Source organism: Rhinolophus hipposideros (assembly GCF_964194185.1).
Source record: "Rhinolophus hipposideros genome assembly, chromosome: 21".
NCBI lineage: Eukaryota > Metazoa > Chordata > Mammalia > Chiroptera > Rhinolophidae > Rhinolophus > Rhinolophus hipposideros.
In genome coordinates, this window is record NC_138067.1 from 49,667,135 (window position 1) to 49,691,707 (window position 24,573).

Genomic DNA, 24,573 nt, shown 5'->3' on the forward strand with positions numbered 1-24,573 from the left:
TACAAGCCAAAGCAATTTATATCCTGGTTAGAAAATACAAAACTTGAGACCAAACAAGATTCGACCCAGTAGTTTGCAGTAGTTTCCAGAAGAGTGCCCAGCTGGCCCTTATCTTACTTGAATAAATCTTCCTTCTATATTTCTGCCTGACTCGTGAATTCTTGGCCCGCAAGCCAGCAGACACACACCTCGGTCCCGGCTCAGTCTCCCCTCCACATCTATCTATACACCGCGAGCCTCTCTGCCTGTAACCCTCTCCCACCCGCCGTCACACCGGATGTCACCCACGAGCGCCTCACCGTCCTGGACGCCGGGGCCTGGGCTGCAGGATGTGAGCAGGCGCCCTGCACCTGGAGCTTTAGGCTTCAGGTGGGATGAGGGCGTTGATGGCCCACGGGACCCGCACTCACCTGAGCCCGGAGCCTAAGCGCGGCCGTCGCCATCGGACTCTGTGGGCGGAGCCGGGATGGAGTGGCGGGAGTGGAGGTGGCTCCGAGAGCGGCGGTCCCTTTCTCGGTCCTGGCGCTGGTCACCCTGGCGGCGTCGCCCAGCCTCAGGCCCGCGTCTGCGCGGCGAGGACCATGACTACTATCGCGCCTCCTCGGTCCCGGCATCGTGACCCCCACACGACGCTTCGGAGCTTCTAACCCGGTGAGGCGATCCTGAGAAAACGCGAAATGGCCAGCTACGAGGAGGACGCCGGAAGTCCCGTCCTGATGCGATGGTTTACTTTCATCCTGATCTGTCATTGGCTCAACACTGCGCGGGGAATTGTGGGTAATGTCGTTCCCATAGTTCTAGGAGTCCCTGGAAGGGTGTTTGTTCTACGTGGCACCCAGCGGGAGCTGGAAATGATGTCCCCTAGCAGGGAGAGGGGCTTTGCTCATTGTTGATCAAGGCGAAGGGTTATCATTTCAGACTCAGTGAGGTTCAACCGTCTCCCAAGGATAAAACTATTCTTTGAAAGGCTCCCAAATCCGATTAATAATGTCATATCGTTCCAGAGCGTCAGTGTGATATAAAGGAGTCCATACAAAGCTTGAAACATGACGTTATTGCTCTTCAAGTGCTTGTAGCCTAAAGCGTTAGTCAGTTTTGTGAATTTCAGGACGATTGGTTAGGAACAATAGTTTATAACTGGGGAGGAAGATGGATGTTGGGCCACAGTGAATTAGGTGGACAACCACGAGGTTGTCCTCTACTCCCTCCAAAACCTTTTACCTGTATAGTTAGTAATTGTTTCCCACCCACTGAGGAACACTTTTACCCATATTACACCTTATCTCAGATAATCAATTTCTTTAAGGAATCTGACGTCTATATCAAAGAGGAATTTAACTGATGCTATTTTGGGTGTTATGGTCTGGAGTCAACAGCCCCTCAGTTGGACAGAGGACACACGCAATAATGCAAGTCACACAGTGAGGTTTATTTCCAGCTAGCTGGAGTCCGAGTATCTGCCCGACGCAGCGGGTTTCAACAAGGACCCCAAGCACTCAAAGCCAAGGGTTTATATAGTATTTTCAAAGCATCTAGTTAACAGTAATTTTCCATAGCTTCAAAGAGTATACATATCGTTGCCTTGCACCACATCCCGGTGGTTTGACAATATAAGCTGGCTTGCACCACATCCTGGTATTTACAATTAGGTTGTGTTTCAAGCCAGGGGCAGTTCAGAAAATGGCTTCCTAGCTCTTCAGATGACAGTTCTCATGCTAACCTACTCTTACATTCCCCCCTTTTTGTTGTTCATAATGAGGAATCTTGCTCATGTGCAGGCCGATCATAGAGGTCCTCAGGGGCGGGCAATGTCTCATACTGTTGTCTTAGGACCAGTATGGATGGTATTAACACGATCTTTCACAAAATTAATAAGCTTGTTCAAAATGCAAGGGCCAAAGGTTAAAATAAGCACAAGCAAGACAAACGGGCCAACCAAGGTAGAAACTAGGGTGGTGAACCAGGGGGACCTATTAAACCAAGCCTCAAACCAGTTCTCCTGAGCTTCCCTCTCCCATTTCCTCTTGGCTAACCCTTCTCTCACCTTGGCCATGGATTCCTTCACTACACTAGTATGGTCAGCATAAAAGCAGCACTCCTCTCCTAACGCGACACACAGTCCCCCTTGTTGGAGGAACAACAAATCAAGCCCTCTTTTATTCTGGAGTACTACCTCGGATTGGGAGGTGAGCGATTTCTCTAAATGACTAATAGAGGTTTTTATTCTTTTTATATCCTCATCTATGGCTGCCCTCAGGGAGGTCATTTCTGATTGTTGAGTAACCAGGGAGGCTATGCCGGTCCTGGCCCCGGCTACTCCTAAGCTGAGCAGGGTAGCAATGGTTAGTGCAGTGATGGGCTCTCTCTTATTTCTCTTAGTTGTGTCTCCATTCCAATGTGAATACATGCTCTCCTCGGGGTGGTAGAGGATGTGGGGCAGCACAGTTACTAGGACACAGAGTTCATTAGAGGCATTAAAGACCGAGGTTGATAGGCACGGGGTGAGGCCAGTCTTTGAACATATCTACCATCCATCAGTTCTGGGGATTAACCACTTGGTGCCACTTTCCCAACTAGGGGTGCTGTCTATGGAAGCACATAAACTTTGTCTAGCCTGGGGCACCTTCCCTAGACAGGTCCCATTACCTCTCACTAGTTGCAGGGTTAAGCCAATTTTACGGTTCCCCCATGAACACTGAGATGGGCTCTCACCATTGGAGGCATTGTAGGTGGCACTTAATCCTATTGCTTCATAGAATGGGGGCTTCACACCATAGCACAGCCAACAGGAGGTTGTGAGGTTAGGACTGGTGGTGTTAAGGGTCATATATACAGCGTGCACCAGTTTCCGCAAAGAGTCTTCGGTGGCCTGTGTAGCAGGTGTCGAAGGGGTTACAGAGGTCTTTATCTGGGGTCCCGCGGTCCCTTCTTCAGTGTCCTTATCCTCTGACGTACCTGGGTTCCTGGTAGGGACGGGAGGGGCCAGTACTTTGTTCCTGGTAGGGACGGGAGGGGCCAGTACCTTGTTTGGACCTACCGGAGCACTGCTTGCCGATGGCATCTCAAACTTCAACTTGACAGTAATAGTGGATCCCGCATGTCCCCCGTATTTGTAAAACACCACTCCCCACACTTTTCCTCGAATCCAACTTTGAACCCCTTCCTGCTTTCCCTGGTTAATGAACCTAACTCGGATCCTGTCTGAATTCTTAGGGGAATAGGGACCTAGAAAGAGAGGAATGGCTGCCCCGGTATGCTCCCCCTGATTAACAAAGGCAAATTTGAGGGAGTCAGGTCGTGATACCGACCATTTCCAATCCCCGTCATTAGAGGTGACACAGTCCCATGTTTTACAGAAAGAATATTGGACCCCCCCACATTGTTGGCCCTTAGAATGTCCCGGGCAGGCACAGAATCCATAGCTACGGGCTAAATTGGGTGCCGTGGACCTGTAAGCAGGGTTGATGTCTCTGAAGCAGAAGTATAGGTCTGGCCACCCCGTGGACAGTGGGGCCACGCGGGTGGTTTCGCTGAGAGTTCCACCAGTCTCTCCACCGGTCAGGATCCATGTCTGCTTATAAGGCTGATGGGCATTGGTCTCCATGTGGCTCCTTCTCCAGATGTTGAGCAGAGTCAGGGCTAGCAGCCAGTTCATCGTTGGGCGAGGCAGGGGGCTTGGCGCTTCCCCGAGGTAGGGAGAGCTGCAGCTTCAGAGGGTTATCAGGGTGTCGCCGCACAGTCCACTCCCCAGCTTGTGTCTGATCCAGCTAGTTGGCTCGGTGCACGTGAGAGTGATGGACCCAAGGCCCAATGCCCTCAACCTTTAAGGCAGTGGGGGTAACCAGAAGAACCAGATAAGGACCTTTCCACCTTTCCTCCAGGGTCCTGGACCTGTGTCTCCTCACCCATACCCAATCCCCTGGAACGATGCCATGTTCTGGGTTCGGTGCGTCCTTGGTCTCATACAGAGAACGCACTAGGGGCCATATCTCATACTGGACCTCCTGCAGGGCCCTTAAACTGGCCAGATATTTTGGGGCCACATTGAGGTCATGATCTGGTAGAGTACGAACAATAATGGGGGGTGGTGTCCCATACAGAATTTCAAAGGGTGTCAATCCATGTACATATGGTGAGTTCTGAACCCGGAAGATGGCAAAAGGTAAGAGGGTCACCCAGTCCCTGCCAGTCTCCATGGCCAATTTAGACAAAGTCTCCTTTAGGGTCCGATTCATTCTCTCTACCTGCCCTGAGCTCTGGGGATTATATTCACTTCACAATGTAACTTCCAATTGGTTCCTATCGCTCGGGCCAGTCCCTGTAGGACCTTACTGATGAAAGCCGGGCCGTTATCAGAACCCAAAACCTCGGGGACCCCATATCTGGGAATAATTTCCTCTAGCAATGCCTTAGCAACAACCTGGGCCGTCTCCCGTTTCGTGGGGAAGGCTTCCACCCAGCCTGAAAATGTGTCAACCATTACTAGCAAGTACTTATACCCATACCTCCCAGGCTTTACCTCAGTGAAATCCACCTCCCAGCTTCATCCTGGCGCCCTCCCCCTTACTCTTGTACCTGTATGTAGGAGTCCCTTCCTACTGGGTTTCATAGCCTGGCACCCAACGCACTGAACCACCATCTCCTGGACTGAGCTGTTTGTTGGGGGAACCGGAGGCGAGTGGACTCGAGAATCGTCAGCAACTTCCTCTTTCCTAAGTGGGTGGCTTGGTGCAGGTTGGAAAGGAGAAACAGTCCTAGTTTTGCCGGCAGTATCAATCTTCCCTCTGCATCCCGCCGCCACCCATGCTGATCAGCCTCTGGGCAGTGGTGGCTCTGGATCCACCGCAGGTCCTCCGGAGTATAGTTAGGTCGCGGGGGCAGGCGCGGGAGCTCGGGTGCGGGCAGGGTGAGTGCCAAAGTTGATGAAGCTACCGCTGCTATCTTGGCAGCTTCATCCACCCGCCAGTTTCCTTCAGCCTCCGGGGTCCGGGCAGACTGGTGCCCAGGGACGTGGACAATTGCAACTGCCCGAGGTTTTTGCACGGCCGCCAGCAGTCTCTGTACCTCTGGGAGTTTGCGCAGAACTTTCCTTCTGCTGTAACAAAGCCTCTCTCCCGGTAGATAGCGCCGTGCACATGGACAGTGCCGAAAGCGTAGCGGCTATAGTTGTAGACAGTCACTCGTCTCCCCTCGGCCCGTTCCAGCGCCTCCGCCAGCGCGATCAGTTCGGCCTTCTGGGCTGAGGTCCCTGGGGGAAGCGGGGCGCTCCAAATGATGCTCCCACGCTGGTCTACCACCGCCACGCCCACCCTCTGCACCCTGTCCATAATGAAGCTGCTTCCATCAGTGTACCATACCAACTCACTGTTGGGAAGGGCAGCGTCCTGGAGGTCGGGGAGCACCTGGGTGACTTCTGCCTTGATCTCCTGGCAATCATGCAGGGGGGTTTCCAGATATGGGGTCGGCAGCAGGGTGGCTGGATTCAGAGCAGTAGGTTCGGCGAAGGCGATCCGGGGTGCATCTAGCAGGAGTCCTTGGTAACGGGTTAGGCGGGCATTGGTCATCCACCTACCAGGGGATACTTCAGGACCCCTTCAATTGCAAGGTGGGTCACCACCTTCAGATGTTGCCTGAAGGTAAGTTTATCTGCATCCTTCACCATTATGGCTACTGCCGCAATGATCCTTAGGCACGGGGGCCATCCTGCTGCAACTGGATCTAGCTTCTTGGATAAATAGGCAACCGGATGTTTCCATGGCCCCAGGCGCTGCATCAGCACCTCTTTCGCTATCCCCCTCCTCTCATCAACAAAGAGAGTGAAGGGCTTCAGGGGGTCTGGCAATGCCAGGACTGGGGCTCTCAAGAGAGCGGCCTTGAGTTCGTCAAAGGCCTTCTGTTGCTCCGGCCCCCAGGCCCAGGGGGCCTTATCATTGGTTGCCTCGTACAGAGGCTTCGCTAGCTCAGCATACCCCAGAATCCACAGCCGGCAGTAGCCTGCCGTCCCTAAAAACTCGCAGACCTCTCGGGCTGAGGTGGGGACTGGAAGTCTAAGAATAGTCTCTTTCATGGCCTCTGTCAGCCATCTGGTTCCCTCTTTCAGCTTATATCCCAGGTAGGTGACTGTTTGCCTGCATATTTGAGCCTTCTTTGCACTGGCCCGATAGCCCAGCTGCCCCAGCTCCCGGAGGAGGTCTCCAGTGGCCTGTCGGCATTCGGCTTCGGAGGGGCCGACAGAAGCAAGTCATCTACATACTGCAGGAGCGGAACTGAATCATGGCTCCGGCGGAACGAGTCCAAGTCCTGATTCAGGGCTTCATTAAACAGGGTAGGAGAGTTTTTGAAGCCTTGCGGTAGTCTAGTCCAGGTCAGCTGCCCGGGGGTTCCCGTACTGCCATCATGCCATTCGAAGGCAAAAATGTGTTGGCTGCTGAGTGCCAGGGCTATGCTAAAAAATGCATCCTTTAGGTCTAGGGTGGTATACCAAACATATGAAGGGGGAAGCGACTTAGCAAGGTATAAGGGTTGGGGACCGTGGGGTGGATGTCTTCGACCCTCTTATTCACTTCCCTTAAGTCCTGGACTGGCCTATAATCTTTCCCCCCTGGTTTCTTAACAGGGAGACGTGGGGTGTTCCAGGCAGAGCAGCAGGGTTTCAGTATCCCAGCTTTCAGTAGGTGGTTAATGTGTGGGGCAATCCCTATCCGCGCCTCGGTGGACATGGGGTACTGGCGAACCCAGATAGGCTGGACCGAGACTTTGAGTTCGACCACCACTGGTGCTCGGCTGCCCGACCCACATCCGCTATCTCCGCCCACGCCTGAGGGTACGTTCTAAGCCAATAATCCATGTCACAAGGCCACTCTGTAGAGGGAGGTTGTAGTGGTTGTCCTGCAGGGTGAACAGGCGATGTTCATCGGCAAGAGACAGGGTCAAAACATGGAGGGGCTGTCCCTGGCCATCCATTACCTTGATGCCATCCAGCTCAAAGTGGATCTGGGCCCTGACCTTAGTCAGGAGATCGCGCCCCAACAAGGGGGCAGGGCATTCAGGGATAACCAGGAAGGAGTGGGTTACTTGGTGGCGGCCTAAGTCCACCTGGCGCCTACTGGTCCACCGATAAGCCTTGGACCCAGTCACTCCCTGCACCAAACTGGTTTTCTGAGATAAGGGCTCCGTAGGCTTGTTCAAAACTGAGTACTGGGCTCCTGTGTCCACCATGAATCCCACTGGCTTCCCCTCCACATACACAGTTACCCAAGACTCAGGGAGGGGGTCCGAGTCCTGTTCCCCCTAGTCACTATCCATTCCCGCCAGCAGAACCCGAGCGTCCTGCCCGGTCTGGCCCTGGCGCTTGGGGTACTCCCTCTTCCAATGTCCATATTCTTTGTAGTTAGCACACTGTCCCCTATCCAGTCTGGGCCGCGGTCTCCAAGGTCGGGCTGGTCCGGCTAGACTTGGTCCCGCCCTGGCTGTGCCCTGCACGCCTGCCAGCAAGATCTTGGCCATCTCCTTCTGCTGCCTCCGGTTTTCCCTACTCTGACGCTCTCTGTCTTTTTTCCTAATTCTTTTCTGTAACTCCTGATTTTCTTTCCTGATTCGGTCCTCCCTTTTTTCGGGAGTCTCTTGAGTGTTGAAGACTCTCTCCACTACTTTCATCAAATCCCAAATGGTCATCTCTCCCAGTCCCTCCTGTTTATACAATTTCTTCTTAATATCTGGGGCAGCCTGGTTTATAAAAGACATAATCACGGCTGACTGATTCTCCTCCGTCAGGGGGTCTAACGGGGTTTACTGTCTATAAGCATCATAGAGGCGTTCTAAAAACACGGCAGGGCTTTCATTTTCCCCTTGCATCACAGCTTTTACTTTAGCCAAATTGTTGGGGCGGTGTGCCACCACTCGGAGACCTGGCGGTAGACTCAGAGACGCTCCCTACCTTTTGCGTCCCCAAAGTCCCAATCCGGTCTATTCAAGGGAAAGCGCTCGTCGATCAGGTTTGGCAAGGTTGTGGGCCACCCGTTGTCGCCGGGGACATTCTTTCTGGCCTCGGTGAGGATCCGCTGGCGCTCCTCGGTGGTGAATAAGGTCTTAAGAAGCTGCTGGCAATCATCCCAAGTGGGACTGTGTGTGTGCACGACAGACTTGAACAGGTCAGTCAGACCCCTCGGGTCCTCAGAGAAAGGAGGGTTTTGGGCCTTCTAGTTGTAGAGATCACTGCTTGAAAAGGGTCAATACTGGTAGGCTCGTTCCCCATCTGGACCAGTCCCACCTAGTGCTCGCACGGGGAGAATCGGCGCCCTAGCGGAGGTGGAGGAGAACGGTTCCTCCTCTAGGGTCTCCTCCCGGTGTCTACGAGGCCTTCATCCCCTCACTGGTCCCTGGGCTGGGGCAGGGGGAGCCGGGGAAGCCGACGGGGAGGCGGTCAAGTGAGGAAGCTCAGGAGGGGCGGCCACCTCAGGCTGGAGCGGCGCCACAGGCGCATAAGGGGAGAGGGTCTCTTCAAGATCTAAGTCTATCAGGGAGGGATATATGTTTGACCCTTCCTGCAGGATGGGTCTTTGGGTCGGCTTCTCCGGGGGTTTCCGGCCGGCCGTAGGCGCCGCCGGTTGGCAGGATGGTCCAGAAACGGTCAGGACCTTAGGGGGATCCTCCGGCCTTTCGGGGATAAAGGGTTTCAGCCGGGAGGGAGGGCTCTCTACCAAGGCTTGCCACATCAAAATATAGGGATATTGGTCCAGATGGCCCTGCAAGCCGGGCCAATTAATAATATCTCGGACCTTTTTAATAATGTCTAGGGAAAAGGTCCCCTGGAGGGGGCCAACCCACATTAAAAGTGGGCCATTCTGCAGAGCAGAAGGAATCAAACTTACCTTTCTTCACTTCCACACCATAATTATGAGTCTTGGCGCGGATTTCAGGAAAGTGGTTCAGGAGCAGGCTCTTAGGTGTTACCTGAGCTTGTCCCATAATTATCACAAAGAGAAGCCAGGGAAAGACAAAAGACACAGTGCCAGCAAATACACAACTTCGCAAGAGACTTTTCAACACCCACCGGCCGGTCAACCACACCACATCCACAGGCGCCGTTTCAATCACACCAGTCACACCACACTCAGGATCCTTACCCAGGGCCCGTCCAAACAGCGTCCACTGCGGACGTCGTTGGGCCACCTTCTCATCGGGGACGTCTCCCATGACTTCCAGTAATGGAGCTTCCAGGGTCGTAACCCACTCCTTCCTTCCCGTGAGAATTCTCAATTGGGACCGGGCAGAGACCTGTTTCAGTCTCTCCGGTCGAGGACCTGTTTCAGTCCTCCCCTCTCGGAGGTGGCCATACCTCCTACCGTGGTTCCTGTGTAAACCTCGGTATCGGGGGTCGTCTGTTCCCTTGAGGGGGGGATCCCGGACAAGACCCCAAATGTTATGGTCTGGAGTCGACCGCCCCTCAATTGGACAGAGGACACACGCGATAATGCAAGTCACACAGCGAGGTTTATTTCCAGCTAGTTGGGGTCCGAGTATCTGCGCAACGCAGCAGGTTTCAACAAGGACCCCGAGCACTCAAAGCCAAGGGTTTATATAGTATTTTCAAAGCATCCAGTTAACAGTAATTTTCCATAGCTTCAAAGAGTATACATATCGTTGCCTTGTACCACATCCCGGTGGTTTGACAAGATAAGCTGGCTTGCACCACATCCTGGTATTTACGATTAGGTTGTGTTTCAAGCCAGGGGCCGTTCAGAAAATGGCTTCCTGGCTCTTCAGATGACAGTTCTCATGCTAACCTAGTCTTACATGGGTGTGGGATAGACCCTGTAATATTGAGTGAGAGCATTTGTGCAACGGGTACAAACGAACGCTGAAATAAAGGAGTATCTGAACCTCGTGGTATCATGTTGCTAAGAAGTGGTTATTTCCACAGGCATTAGTGGTATAGTTTTGCATGTGGAACTGAGATTATCTCAGAAAAACAGTTGTGAAATGTGCATTTCATAATGCAGTTAATAATGTTATATAGTTCTGAAACCGGATGTCTACTGAGTCCTGCGCCTTTCAGCCAATAGACTGACACAGGAGTTGGGCCATAGAATAAGCGTTTATTTTCAGAGCACGGGTGGTCTGAGAAGGCAGCCAGTTGACACCTCCAAAAACAGCCTTAACATTCTTAGACTGGCTTAGGGTATTTAAGGAAAAATCTAGGCATTCCTCCTGGGGCTACATGATGGTTCTGGGGGTCTGCATGGAAGCTTCCCTCTGGCAACCTGATTCCCATATTGGCAACTCAGGAACAATGATGGTAGGAACCTGGCAGACCACTGAGATTGTGATCAATAAGCTTAAGGGTATTAATAAGTGTCAGGGTAATTTTCTAAAACAGGGAACTGGGTGGGACGGGATATTCCGAGCTCAAGCTGCAGGGGGATGATCTATTGTTAAGCTTTAGGTCAAGGAAAGGTGAGGCTGGGATGTTGGGAGGGGTCCCAACCGGGCCCTGCTTCAGTTCCTTAAAGACAGCGGCAGAAATGGCTCTGGGGACACATCAGTAAAGGGTGAAAAAAGTAAGACCTCAAGAGAACTTTTAGAAAAGGCTCTCTAAAGTCTGAGAAAAGAATCAAGCTCAGTATATGATTGTGTTAGAACCTTGGTCATTGTATTTTGTCTCCAAAATGTGGTTCTTTTTCATTCCTGAAAACACTGAGCCATACTGAAGCAGGGCCCAGTTGGGACCCCAGTAGTAGAGGCCTCGCAATGTCCAGGCCTCACCTTTTCTTGACCTACATCTTAACAATAGATCATCCATTCCCCCTGCGGCTTGAGCCCAGAATGCCCCTTCATACTCAGTTCCGTCTTACAAAATGACCCTCAAACGTATGATTAATGCCCTTAGGCTTATTGATCACAGTCTCTGTGGTCTAGCGTTCTTTCCAGGCTGCTCCCTTCATTGTTCCTGCCACGTTGTCAAAGGAAAGGCTCCATAATTGTAGCCTCTGGAGGAACACCCAGATTTTCCCTTCAATACCCTAAGCCAGTCTCAGAATGGTAAGGCTGTTTTTGAAGGTGCTAACCTGCTGCCTTCTCAGATCACCAGTGCTCTTCTTACGGATACCAGGCCCGGAAAGAACCCAAGCGGCACTCAGAGAGTGAGGAGAGTCAGCTTTATTACGCTGGCAGGCTCAGCAGGGTCCTTCCCAAAGACTGAGCCCCTAGCAAGGTTTTGAGCAGGTTTTTATGGGTTGGGGACTTCCTTGAGTTGGAGAAGGGGTAGGTGTCCTCTGGTGATTGGCTCGGGGTGTGGCTTGGAGGGGGTTATGTGGAAGTGGGCTGGGGCTTAGGCTGGGGACTTCTCTCTCCACTCGGGCCAGTTTCTCCATCACTCTGACAATAAACAGTTATTCTATGGCCCAACTCCTGTGTCGGTCTATTGGCTGAGTGGCGCAGGCAGCACAAGCCCGACTCGGTTGCCCTCCAGTTTCAATATTACTTAAGATATAGTTACAGAGAACATTGAGTACCCATTATAGTAAAAATAATAAGGAAATTGAGGTGTCCTGTGTATTCACTGCTCTAACAAATGTTTACTGAGTATTGGGTTTAAAGGAACTTTCTGTAGGTGCGTGGGAGAAATTCAGGCACAAGATAAAGAGCCCTGCCTTTATATGTCTTCTATTATATTCAAGGAAAACACAGGAAATATGAAATACTAAATTATATACTATGTTAGAATGTGGCAGGTGCAACGGAATCAAGGAGAAAAGGTGATTTTGCTGAGAAGAGTAGATGAGCAGTGAGGAAGGCCTCCTTACTGAAAGGCCATTGACATGGATGAGCCTTGTAAGTATTTTTGGGGGAGAGGGGTATTTGTTCTCTTTAAAGATAAACTGTGGTACATTAAAATTTTGAAGAGTTTATTTGAGCAAACATCAATTCCAATCAGGCAGTACCAAACTGAACTAGGGGAAAGGAAGCAAAGCAAAGAAATTATTTGATTGGCTATAGCTTAAGGAGTTGCCTTATTTGGGAAGGCCTAGTTGGCTGTTTGTGACTTGTTCTTAGGTTTCAACTTCTTATATTCAACCATTTGCAGGTGGTGTAACTGATACAGGCCAAGCAAGTAGCCCAGCCCCCAACTGAAAAACTTCTAAGTTTTCTTTCCTATAGGGATTTTAAGTTTCCTTTTCCCCCGTTTCTTAGCTCCCCGGTTCCTGATCTTAATCACCTTTCAAATCAGCTTTTTAATCTTAAACTGAAGATTGTTCCTAGCCTGAATCATAGGAAGCCCCCTGCTCCCTGCTCAAGGCCATTCCAGACTCAGCTCCTAGGTGAACACCACTACCTAAATAACCAGATTAACCAGAGGAAAAGACCATAAGTTCCACAAAGCTGAACAGAATTCTATTCCACAGCCACCTTGTGTTGATGGCTTTGGGTCCTGCTTCTTGGGCCAACACTTTTAACTGTTTAACCAAAATCTATTTTTCCTCATTTAGGGGCCTGGGAATACAGATGTGTGGGGACAGAGCCAGGTGTGCAGTTTCCAGGCTCTCGCCCTCACGTGGAAAGGTGCTGGCTCAGGTAGTAAACGGCCATCAACTGTGATTGGATGGCCATCAGCTGTGGCTAGTTGGCCGTCAGCTATAACCATTGAGCCATTGGCTACTAATATAACTGCCATGGCTACGCTAGCAACAAATGGGGGCTAGCAAGAATATGGTGGCTGAGCTAGCAAGTGCGGATTGCAGTTAGCACGGTGGGTTGCAGATCGTGTGGATCCTGCTTCCTGTGTCTCTGGCCCAGCTACTAGCGAGAATATAGTAGTATGACTCCCCTATCTATGGCTCTGTTGGTGTTCCTTTTTGGCCTCACCATATCCTGTGTTCTTATGTGGGGAGCAGGACTAGAGACCGGGCATGACAAGATGATACCCTAGCAACATTACCAGTTCCAACCAAAGAAGCCAACACAGCCTTCCAAGCAGATCTCGGTCTTCCAGGCGGATCTTGAGACCCCTTCCTCTCATCTGAGATTGGATAGGGTGAGAGTTCTGTGAATCCCCCAATAGGTAGGGACAGCTCTACACCCCTGTCCAGCAGGAAGCAGATACAGAAGAAAAGACCCTTGTTCCTCAACTTCCCATAGAGATTTTATAGGATCACGTCTCTCAAGGGGAAAACAACGCAGGCAGTTAGAGATAGGTATCGGGTCTCTGCATTCCTGCATGTCCAGCACAACCCACAGAATACGACCGTCCAAAAGACCTCCCCTCCACCCCAAATTTCCCATTCTCACTGCAATTATCTACCCTTATGAGGAAACAAATGGGTACAAAATACACAACTGGATTGCAGCAGTTACTCACACCTGCACAGTATAGGCCACAACAACCTTCATTTCACCTGGGCATCATTATACCATCATAATATCACACATATGCCCAGAAGTTCAGTATTATCATTATAACAGACTAAATTCTGGGAAGAAATAGTGCAGTCTAAAAAGATGATGTAATAGCCTCTTGTCAATCACAGGTGTCAATCAAGTGGTCCCATGCCTGGAAAGAAACAGCCCATTCTAAAGAAAAAGATATAAAAACTCCAAGTCCTCGCCAGTCAGCGCCTCTTGAGCTTTGCCTTTGCTTGGGGCCCGCTCCAAACCCTTTGGGGTGTACTTTTTCTCCTAATACTGTGTTTCCCCAAAAATAAGACCTAGCTGGAACATCAGCTTTAACCCATCTTTTGGAGCAAAAATTTGATATAAGACCTGGTATTATATTATACTATGTTAAAATTAGACTGGGTCTTATATTAATTTTTGCTCCAAAAGACTCATTACAGCTGATGATCCAACTAGGTCTTATTTTTGGGGAAACACGGTAATGCTGCCTTGAGACTTGAGCCCCTTGAGCCCATTCTTCTGCTCAGGCCCGCTCCAATCCCTTTGGAGTGTACTTTCTCTTCTAATAACGGCCCTGAGCACACTGCTTTCTGCTTGAGCCCACTTCTACATCTTTGAAGGGTACTTTTCCTTCTAATAAACTGCATTTTCACTACTTTACTTCGGTGTCTCATTCAATTCTTTGCTCGAGATACCAAGAACCTGGACACTGTGCTGAGAAGGGCCCACTCACCAGTAACATAACGTTGACACTATATCTTCTATTTTGAGATTTAAACCTCTTAGTATAATTTTGACTTAACAGTGTAGTTGAGCTTGGGACTTTTTAAAAGTTTTTCTTGCTTTGCTTTCCTCCCTTCCTGCCAAACTTTAATGACTCTGTTTACTATACATTTACTCTGCCATACCAATTTCAGTGATGTTTACTCCAGATCTTATGCATACCAGGCTCAATGATCCTGTTTCCTCAAGGAAAATTCCAGAACACTGACTTGAAAGTTTTTACATCTGCATATTCCTGAAACAAACCAGCATCTGGGAAGCGTCTTTTTTGAGGAATTGCCTGACCAACTTCCTCTTTCTTTTTTTCTGCCTCTCCTTACCTGCCTATAAAACCTTTTGGCCATGCTGGGGGAAAGGTGGGAGAGAGGGGGCGGATGGCCTGTGGACAAGAGTCCACCATCCTCCCAGAATGTTGGCATTTTAAATGAACCTACTTTTCTTTCTTTTTCTCTTTTTTTTAAAGGGGAACAGGACTTTATTGGGGAACAGTGTGTACTTCCAGGACTTTTTCCAAGTCAAGTTGTTGTCCTTTCAATCTCAGTTGTGGAGGGCGCAGCTCAGCTCCAGGTCCAGTTGCCATTTCTAGTTGCAGGGGGCACAGCCCACCATCCCTTGCGGGAGTCGAGGAATCGAATGGCAACCTTGTGGTTGAGAGGACGCGCTCCAACCAACTGAGCCATCTGGGAGCTCAGCAGCAGCTCAGCTCAAGGTGCCGTGTTCAATGTTAGTTGCAGGGGGCGAAGCCCACCATCCCTTGTGGGACTCAAGGAGTTGAACTGGCAACCTTGTGGTTGAGAGCTCACTGGCCCATGTGGGAATTGAACCAGCAGCATTCGGTGTTAGGAGCATGGAGCTCTAACCACCTGAGCCACTGGGCTGGCCCAAACCTGCTTTTCTTACACCAACCTTGCCTCTTGAGTTTTGTCTTTCATGTGGTGAGCAGCCGACCTTTAGCACGGTTAATAGTGGTAAATTAACATGAGAAAATGCTCAAAGTCATGAATCCCTAGGGAAATGTGATTAAAACCGCAGATAGTACTACACATTTACTAAAAGGGTTAACATTAAAGACTAACCATATCAAGTATTGACAGGAATGTGGAGGAAATGGGACTCCCATACACTGCTGGTGGAAATGCAAAAGTGAACTATCATTTTAGATTAGTTTGGCAGTTTCTTAAAAATTTTAACTGTCACCTACCCGTGTGTTAGGCATTGCACTTTGAGTTTTACCAGAAGAGCAATGAAACATCTCTCCATATAAATAACTGTCATGAAAATATTCAGAGCACTATTTTTTACAAATAGTCCCAAATGAAATAATCCAAGTGCTCCAAAACAGATGAATGGATAAAAATAGTGCTATATATCTAGAGAACAAAACAGTACTCGGCAATAAAAACAATGAAACTACTCATATAAGCACCACTGATGTATCTCAAAACAAGACTGCACGTGAGGAACTCGAGGAAAAAATAAGTAAACACTGTATGATTACAATCGTATAAAAGCCTAGAAAATGCAAACTAATGTACTGTAAGAAAGTAAATAAATAGTTGCTGGGTGGGCAAGAAAGGGCATGAAGAGAGATTATAAAAGGATAGGAGGTAGATATGCAAGTGACAAGTATTTTCATTATCGTCATGTTTTCACAGGTTCATATGTATGGGAAAACTTACCAAATTGTACACTTTAAATACTTAATGCATGTGAATTACACATTAATAATCCTTTACTGTTCAAAATAGAAATCTCAATCTCCTACTCTTTTCAGAAACTAAGCTTTAGTAACTATATATTGACTCCACAAACTCTCCTCTTGTCCTAGCGAGCTCAGTCTGGCCTCAGTAGCAGTTGGCAAGCAATGCTATTTCCACTTGTGTCACAGGAATAGTGGCTGGACTGGGTCACAAAAGCCACTTCCTTGGACTATGAGCTCTCCCTTCTCTTTATCCTGGCTTTCCTGCCTGCACAGCAAAAGCCTTGATGAGACGAACAGCCCAGGGAGGAAATGGGAATCCAAAAACCTTTAGGTTATTTTTCTGACAATAATCTCTGTTACTCAAGCTCCACGGATCTGCAGGTTGAAGAATTTCTGTGCACACTGATCCTGAACAGCCACTGGAGTATTTGTGGATGCAATTTTAGATGCAGTACATCCCATTTAGGTGGCTGAGGTGGTCTCCTCCACTCCCTATGAACCCAGTCTTCTGGATTACCAGTTATGGTTCCCCTGCCCTCTTGTGTTACAAGTGAATTCTGTACATCAAGGTACATGGCTCCTTTGCAGGTTCTGGGGGAGAGATTCCACTCAACTGTACCTGGTTTCATATAAACTGTGAGCAAGCAAAATATCCATGGTGTTTCCAGAAGCACTGGAGGTTGTCACAACTGTTCTGTCTGAGCCCACAAAAAATCCTGGCATCCGGGCCATAGAGCCCAGGAGGTTGTATTAGTTGGCTAGAACTGCCACAACAAAGTACCACTAACTGGTGGCTTAGACAACAGAAATTTATTTTCCCACAAATATGGAATCTAGAAATCAGAGAAACAGTTGTCAGCAGGGTTGGTTTCCTCTGAGGCCTCTCTCCTTAACTTGCAGATGCTGGTCTTCCTTTTGTGTGTATCTGTGTCCTCACCTCTTCTTTTAAGGGCACCTTTCATATTGCATAAGAGTCTACCACAATAGCTTCACTTTCACTTAATATCTCTTTCACGGTGTTATGTCCGATGATAGTCACATTTTGAGGTACTGGTGGTTATAACTTTGACATGAATTTTGGGGTACAGAACTCAGCCCCTAACAAAGGCTTTGGGTCACAATGCAAGTTAAGATTGAAAAGCAGAGAGCTTTTATTCATTCATTCATTTGCAATTACATTGTCCTCTCTAAAACATGAAGTTTGGGATCCAGTGAAATCTGTTCACCCCTTCATGCTGGCAGAGCTCAATTCTGCTTTCAAACCACCCCTCAAAGTGAACAGAATACCCAATATTAAAGGTAATTAAACAAAAAGGTCTTAATTATTGCATAAACCAGAGAAATGTGTGGCACGCAATTCCTGGGCTGGTAACTTCAAAGCCTCAAAGATTTTATCACAAACCTCATGTGAGATCAACAATGTTCCTAAGAAATGTTGTCTTTCTTTGCAAGACACCTTTCAGAACTCCAATCAGGTACTCTGAGCCAACATTGAGTCCCATCCATACGTTTAGTCAGAGGGAAGGGAATGAGGATCCCCTGTGGGTTCCATTTCCTATAATTTCCATCAGCAATGAGAGAGCAGAGGTTAGCTTCCCTAAGCATGTGGGGTGGTGACTGATGTACACTGTGGGGAACTGCCAGGTGGCAGAAGTGAAATTACTTCTGCCACAAAAATTGGCAATGACTTTAATCTAGCAAGGACTCTGGGAAGGTTAGAAAGTACAATGTCACTTCTGATTGTTTTCCAAGAATCTGGAACATACAGGCAATCACCCCACTGTGGACATCCTTGCAAAGGCTCTCCTCCAGTGTAATGACACTACACACACACACACAAAAACATTACTTTCTGTGCCATTTTAAAGACTTTCTGCAGTGTAAACTCTAAAGTGTGAAATGAAGACAGATGTCTGGCTAAAGAAATTGTGACATTCACTGCACTCATAAAGGCTTTATTCCAGTGTGAATTCTCTGATTTTTATGAGACTGTATCTTTGGTTAAAGGATTACCCATATTCTACACATTTGTCTTAGCTTGGGCTGCTATAAAATAGCATAAACTGGGGTGCTTACAAACAACAGAAATTTATTTCTCACACTTCTGAAGGCTGGACATCTCACATCATGGTCCACATATGGTCAGTCCAGTGTCTAGTGAAAACTTGCTTCCTGCTTCATAGAGGACCATCTTCTCAAAGGGTCCTAAAACAGTAGATGGAGAAAGCAAACTCTCTCGATTCTTATAAGGACACTAATCCCATTCATGATGGCTCTACTCTCATGACTCACTTTTATCCTAATTATCTCCCAAAGACCTTACCTCCTAATACTATCACACTAGGGAATAGGGTTTCAACATATGAATGTGGGGGGGACATAACATCACTCATAAGGCCATTATCTGGTGTGCACCTTCTGGTGTTTAATGAGACTGGAGCTTTGACTAAAAGACTTCCCACATTCACAGCACTCATAAGGCCTTTCTCCAGTGTGAACTCTCCAATGTTTATTGAGGTTGGACTTGTTACTAAATAATTTTCCACATTCACCACACTCATAAGGCCTTATTCCAGTATGAACTCTCTGGTGTTGAATGAGGCCAGAATTTTGATAAAAGGATTTCCCACATTCCCCACACTCATAAGGTCTTTCTCCACTGTGAACTATCTGGTGTTTAATGAGGCTGGAGCTATGACTAAATGATTTTCCACATTGACAGCATTCATATGGCCTTTCTCCAGTGTGAATTCTCCCATGGTTATTGAGGTGGGATCTTTGGCTAAATGATTTCCCACATTCACTGCATTCATAAGGCCTTTCTCCAGTGTGAACTCTTTGGTGTTCTAAGAGAATGGACCTGTAGGTAAAGAATTTCCCACATTCTTTGCACTCATAAGGCCTTTCTGCAGTGTGAACTCTTTGGTGTTTCATGAGGTTAGAGCTATGGGTAAAGGTCTTCCCACATTCCCTACATTCGTAAGGTCTTTCTCCAGTGTGAACCCTCTGATGGTTACTGAGGGTACAGCTTTTGCTAAAGGATTTCCCACATTGCCCGCACTCATAAGGCCTTTCTTCTGAGTGAACTCTCCAGTGTCTAATAAGGCTGTAGCTCTGGCCAAAGGATTTCCCACATTCACTGCATATGTAACATCTTCCTCTATTGAGGACTCTCTGGTGATGAACAAGGGTGTGTTTGTACCTCAAATCTTTTGTGGATTCTTGAGGGTTGTAATGAGTTTTTTGCCTGGGAAAGGCTGCCACATACTTGGTTCCAGTGTTTGAAGTTTCTTCAGTGTTAGTGGTTTGCACCTGGAGAAATCCTGAAGTGGCCAGGAAGTCCTTCCCAACCACCCAGCAGGTAAAGCGCTTCCCAGACACATGAAATATGCAGTCATTCCCAAAGGAGGCTCTGCTCACATTGATTCTGAAGGGTTTCTCACCGATGTTCTGTGTCTGGTGCTGAGGGAGGTTTGCACTGAAATATAACTGTTTCCCACATGAGACAAGCCTGCACAGCTTCTGTCCATGATGTGTTCCCTGGTGATCAGCCAAGTGCAAAATATCTTTCAGCACTGGGGTACAACTCTCACATGGATGGGCCCTCTGGAAAGACAGACCTGCCTTGGAACTCCTGACCTGTGACACTCTCTCTACAGAAATGCTCTGCTCAGGTGCCTCATCCTCTGCCCCACACCAACAACCTAAAAGAAAAGAAATACTGATAAAGTGTGTGCTGACTGTGGTGGGAGGGGGCAGCCTGTTACAGGTGTATGTGTGAAACAAGCAGGAATGAGTCCATGAACTGTTTGCGGAAACCTGGAGTTGGGTTCAGGTTGAGGATCCCTTAGCAGTACTGGGCAGCACTGGGCTGAGTGTGGGAAGAATGTGGGAAACCTCATGATGTGAAGGACACGACCCTGTGGTGCAACACAGGGAGGAGAGACAGGGTCTACAACTCATCTCTCTGTACACAAATTTAGGAAGACCTGTCTGATGGTGGCCATCACCCAAATGCTGGGTAGAAAAGGACGAGGCTATAAAGAGCACAAGACGGGGGAGGTAGCATAAAGTGAAGGCAGAGCTGCTACTCGTTTATGTGAAAATATTCTGCAGGATCTTGTCTGCAGCTGACCCAGGAGTGCTACGCAAAAGGGTGTGTCCAGGCTCAAAAATATCCAACTGCACAAGAGCAGCTGGTGTTCTATGACTGTTTAAGAATACGTGTGCACATTATGACATAATATGTAGAGGACAGCACTGCCAACAGAGAAGTAAAAATAAATGGTGATATGTGGAGTCCAGAGATGTGAGGACCAGCCCACAGACTGGATGTAAGAGGAGAAATGACATGTAGCAGGCAGGCAGAAATGGAATGTAGCCATTGGCTATGGGACCAAAATACCAGTCAAATAGAATAGATTTCTGGTGTGGTTTCAATACAACCCTGACATCATGCCTTCCCCCAGGGTGCCACTCCTGAGGGCCAGGCTCCCTCTGAGCCCATCTTGCTGTAGCTGGACTCATAACCATCCTGTGAACCACCAAGGACTTTCCACCTCACCTCCAAGATGAGTAACTACATGGCACCCACATGATGCAAGTACTAAGGGAAAAACAGGAGAGACAAGCAGCCAGCAGTGACCAAGAACAACTCAGCACATGACAGCCCAAAAAAGAAAACTAAATGCTACAAAGAGAACTTATGAGGGGAGGGTCTTACAAAAACATCCCATGGTCCACAAAGCAATGACAATGTAACTGGTGACAATTCCTGGCACAGGCAGGCATAAGTAGTAAAACCTTGGGCAGAGAGCTGCTTGGGATCTGGACAAATTTTGCCTGGCTAAGGAGACGGCAAGCAAGGTGAAATCCATAATGGTAATTGCAAGACACGACCCCAGAATCTTCCACGAGAGACTTAGGGGTAGCAGGTGTTGTGCCTATTCAAGAAGAGGGCAGTGCACACACTTCAGCCCAATCAACCACAGCACCTACCCAGGACATGGGGGAAGGAAACAGGGCCCGTGGTCCTATGTGAGAAGGACAGACTTGTCTCTGGGGAAAAGAAAAGGACAGAGAGGAGCTCAGGAAACAGAGGTGGGGGTGAAGATCTTACCCGGGGAGGTTATAAGTCTCAAGTTCTCCAGCATCACATCATGGTACAGGCGTCTTTGAGCCTCATCAAGGAGCTCCCACTCCTCCCAGGAGAAGAACACGGCCACATCTTCAAAGGTCACACTGTCCTATCATAATGAGGACAGATGAAACCAAAAGCAGCCCCTTCCTAAGAACCTACAATCCCATCCCCCATATATTCGGCCCATGCCCATTCCCCTCCCAAGTTCCCCTTCTCAGAGGAAGCACCAGGCCCTAGTGCCAATGACACTGTTGTCTCCTCATGGGCTCACTGGTCATGAGGTCCAGCCATCAGTAACAAGAGGCAGGTGAACAAATAGATATCTAGGTTGCAGGCCTGGCACAGAAGATTCCACCAACTCCCAGCAGGCAGCTCCTCTAGTATGGCCAAGGTCATATAAGTGTCAATGAGGGCCCTGGGACCATCAGACATACTCCCTCTCCAAGTGCACACAATTCCTTAGACTGTACTTCCATCACATCTCTGAAGAGTACAGCCACTACCATCTCACTGCCCCATGCCACAGTTCTTTCCCTGGCTTCCCCACATTACTGTAACTTAGTGACCTCCTCCTCTCCACCCACTGCTGAGGGTGGGATCCTGCTCTAGATTATGGTTAAAGCCAAACATACGACACCTGACACTGGACAGATGAGACTGACAGCAGTTTAATCAATCACAGATATTCACAGCCCAGGAGAGGAGGACACCACCCAGAGGTCCACGGGACTTACGCTATAGGAAAGAGTGAACACCTAGGGGCTGTGGGATGCAAGCTTTGTAGTACCACTACGCTGAGGTGCCCCTGGGTTCCAGCCTGAGGATGCACCTGGTTGACCTGAATAACTATATGGGCTGGTAGAGAACTGAAACCTAATTTTAAAAGGTACAAGGAAGAAATGGGTGCGGTATACTTGATAAAAAGAATTGTTTGGCTAGTAGAATTTATCCACAGGAGCAGAGTGGGGAAGGGAACTTGCATTTGGGCCATTTCAGGCCCTTCGGTTTTCACCAGATGTCAAGGCAGCACATAACACTGGGACTTACACTACCAGTTGGCAGACAGCAACTAGAGTATGCTTGGCAAATTCAAACAGGATCCAATACTACCAGACTTCCCACTAGTGGTGGCAGCTCCAAATACTTCTAAAGGCCTCCCTGCCTGACTCAGTTCCTTGCCTCAGACTTAGCCACACAGAATCACCTGTGGATCTCAGACACCCTTGACCTCTTCCATTTCTGTGCTGCACTTGCTGTCTCTGTTTACTTAATCTCATCCAAAGCTCAGCCCTATTGCTCACCCACTTCATGCCTAGTGACACTCACCAATGATAACAAGTGCCCCTGACCTGATCCTCCAGGATGAACAAAACATCCCAGGCCCCATCAGAATTGCCACAAAATTCAGGTGGGTGCATAGCATGGAGAATAAGCACTAGCTGTGGCCTAAGTGTCATCCTGCTTGCATTACTCCTAGGCCTTTGCATCGATCTCATGTCCATTCTTCCCTTGGAAGCCCTGGTCACCTGCCATACTATCCTGTCCTCAACATGTCTTTCCTTCATGGCCACTTAATTGCCTTACCTGTGTTTGTGAAACCCAAAACCATCACCCAGCTACTCAAGCAGGAGACCTAGTTCAGACCCCATCCTCCCCAACCTGGCTGCCTAATAATAGCTTTACTACCATAACCTGAAGATAACCCCTCCTAAGTGTAACCACAGCTCACTCACCTGGACCCACACCAGAACACTGGATATTTCCATCAAGAACCCTCTCTTGATTTGCAGACATGTGTGTCCAGCTGCCCAACTGATGTCTCTACTTAGTGATCTCAGAAACACCTCAGCCTCTTAACATGGCCAAAATAAAGCTCTTGATATCCCTAGTGAATACTTCTTGTACTATAACCTTCCCCAACTGGGGTGATGGAGCATCTATTCCTACAGGTGCTAAGCACAGGGGTTATCCCTGAACCCTGTGTTTCCCTCTCTCTCTCATTAGAAAATGTAGTTGCGCCTTTTTAAAACATTCATCGAGAATCCAATCACTTTTCCTAAGCCACCAGTCTGGTCCACTTAACCTCATCTGGAGTTAGCAGTAGCCTGCAACCTGATCTTCCTTTCTCCTGCCTCACCCCTACAGTCTGCAGCCACTCTACAGCTATATAGAGGCTGGTAAGAACTTTTAAGATCACTTCCCTCCTCTGATCCAAACTTCCAAATACCTCCAGAATAGACCCAACTTCTCAGGCAGCCATTCCAGTCCTCATTCCTGCTGTTTGTTCCCACATGAAAAAAAGGAGACCTGAGGTTTCTTGAACATTCCTAGCTCAGTTATCTCTGAGCATCTGCACATCTTGGTACCAGTTCTTGATATAATCCTCCACACATTTTACACTGGTTGCCACAAACAGTAACACCTCTATATAAAGCCTGAGATGGACTTACAACTCTGGACTTGGGGTTTCTCCAAGGTGTCCAGACCGAAGGTCAGGGGGAATGGCACTTAAAGACTCCCAGCTAGGTATATAAATGTTGACTCACTATGTTGTACACACCTGAAACTAATATAATATTGTACGTCAACTACAATTTAAAGTGAATTTTTAAAAAATTTAAAAGGAAAAAAAGAAACAGAGAAAATGTGAGTGGAGGTCAGGGCCACTGAGGTTCTGGGACACCGTCCACTTCCCTGTGTAGGTTTTATAAGCACTTCTGCAGCCTTGGGAACCTGTATGAAGAGGTAGGCCTTAGAGAAATCGGTCCATGATGCAGTTTAAAGGGCTCATGCCTCGCTGTACATTTCCCTAGCCCTGCAGCCAGTTAAGCCCTGGATGCCTAACCTCTGTGCCTCAGTGCTCAGTGTCCGTTTGTTACCAGCTACGTGATCTTAAACAAGGATTCAACCTCCCGGTACCTCAATGAACTCATCACCCCATCCAATCTGTTCTTCCTTTGAGTAGCCTTTGAGAAACTTTAAGACACAAACGCACGCCGTGTCCCTTCTTTGTTTAAAACGCTCCATGGCTTCCAGAGTCCTCACAATAAGAGACACCAGCCTGCTATTCCAGGTGTCACTCCTCATTCTGTTCCCTGCAGGCAGAAGGCGGACCCCAGATTCCCAGATACTCCTGGCTCAGTCGCCCCTACACGTCTTTACACCGCCAGCCCCTCCGCTTGAAACCCTTTCCCACCCGCAGTCACCCCGGATGTCACCCACGAGCGCCTCACCGTCCTGGAAGCCGGGGCCTGAGCTGCAGGATGTGAGCGGGCGCCCCGCACCCGGGGCTTTATAATTCGAGAGACACGCACTCACCTGAGCCGGACCGCTCAGCGCGACTGCCGCCATCGAACTCTACGGGCGGAGCGGGGCGGGAGCGGCAGGAGAGGAAGGCCCAAGAGCGGGTCACCCTGGCGGCGCTTCAGACCCGTGTCAGTGCGGCGGAGACCACGATTCCTCTGCCCTTTCTCGTCCCGACCAGACGCTTTAGAACCAAAACAGAGTAGTAAGAAGAGCCGACATGATAAGGACGCCGGAAGTTCCGCCTTTGCGC

The 24,573-nt window shown here is 48.7% G+C and overlaps 1 protein-coding gene across 2 annotated transcripts; it reads right to left on the reverse strand.

The window, feature by feature from the left end:
- Window positions 1–11,044: 11,044 nt before the first annotated feature.
- Window positions 11,045–24,573, reverse strand: LOC308490602 (zinc finger protein 552-like). Of its 2 annotated transcripts, none has more exons than XM_081033097.1 (3): window positions 24,336–24,573; window positions 20,997–21,123; window positions 11,045–19,581 (listed from the first exon to the last, which is right to left on the reverse strand). In XM_081033097.1, the coding sequence occupies exons 1-3, from the start codon at window positions 24,366–24,368 to the stop codon at window positions 18,278–18,280; spliced, it is 1,464 nt and encodes a 487-aa protein (XP_080889223.1). In that variant the 5' UTR covers window positions 24,369–24,573; the 3' UTR covers window positions 11,045–18,277. The 2 variants fall into 2 exon arrangements, with proteins under 2 accessions (XP_080889223.1, XP_080889224.1); XM_081033098.1 differs by having other exon boundaries at window positions 20,997–21,118; window positions 24,336–24,566.

Coding starts and splice junctions, on each gene's coding strand:
- LOC308490602 (XM_081033097.1), bottom strand. CDS start 24,368: ATGGCGGCAGTCGCGCTGAGCGGTCCGGCTCAG. Junction 21,124..24,335: donor CGCTGAGCGGTCCGGCTCAG/GTGAGTGCGTGT, acceptor TCATTATGATAG/GACAGTGTGACCTTTGAAGA. Junction 19,582..20,996: donor GAGACTTATAACCTCCCCGG/GTAAGATCTTCA, acceptor CTTTTCTTTTAG/GTTGTTGGTGTGGGGCAGAG.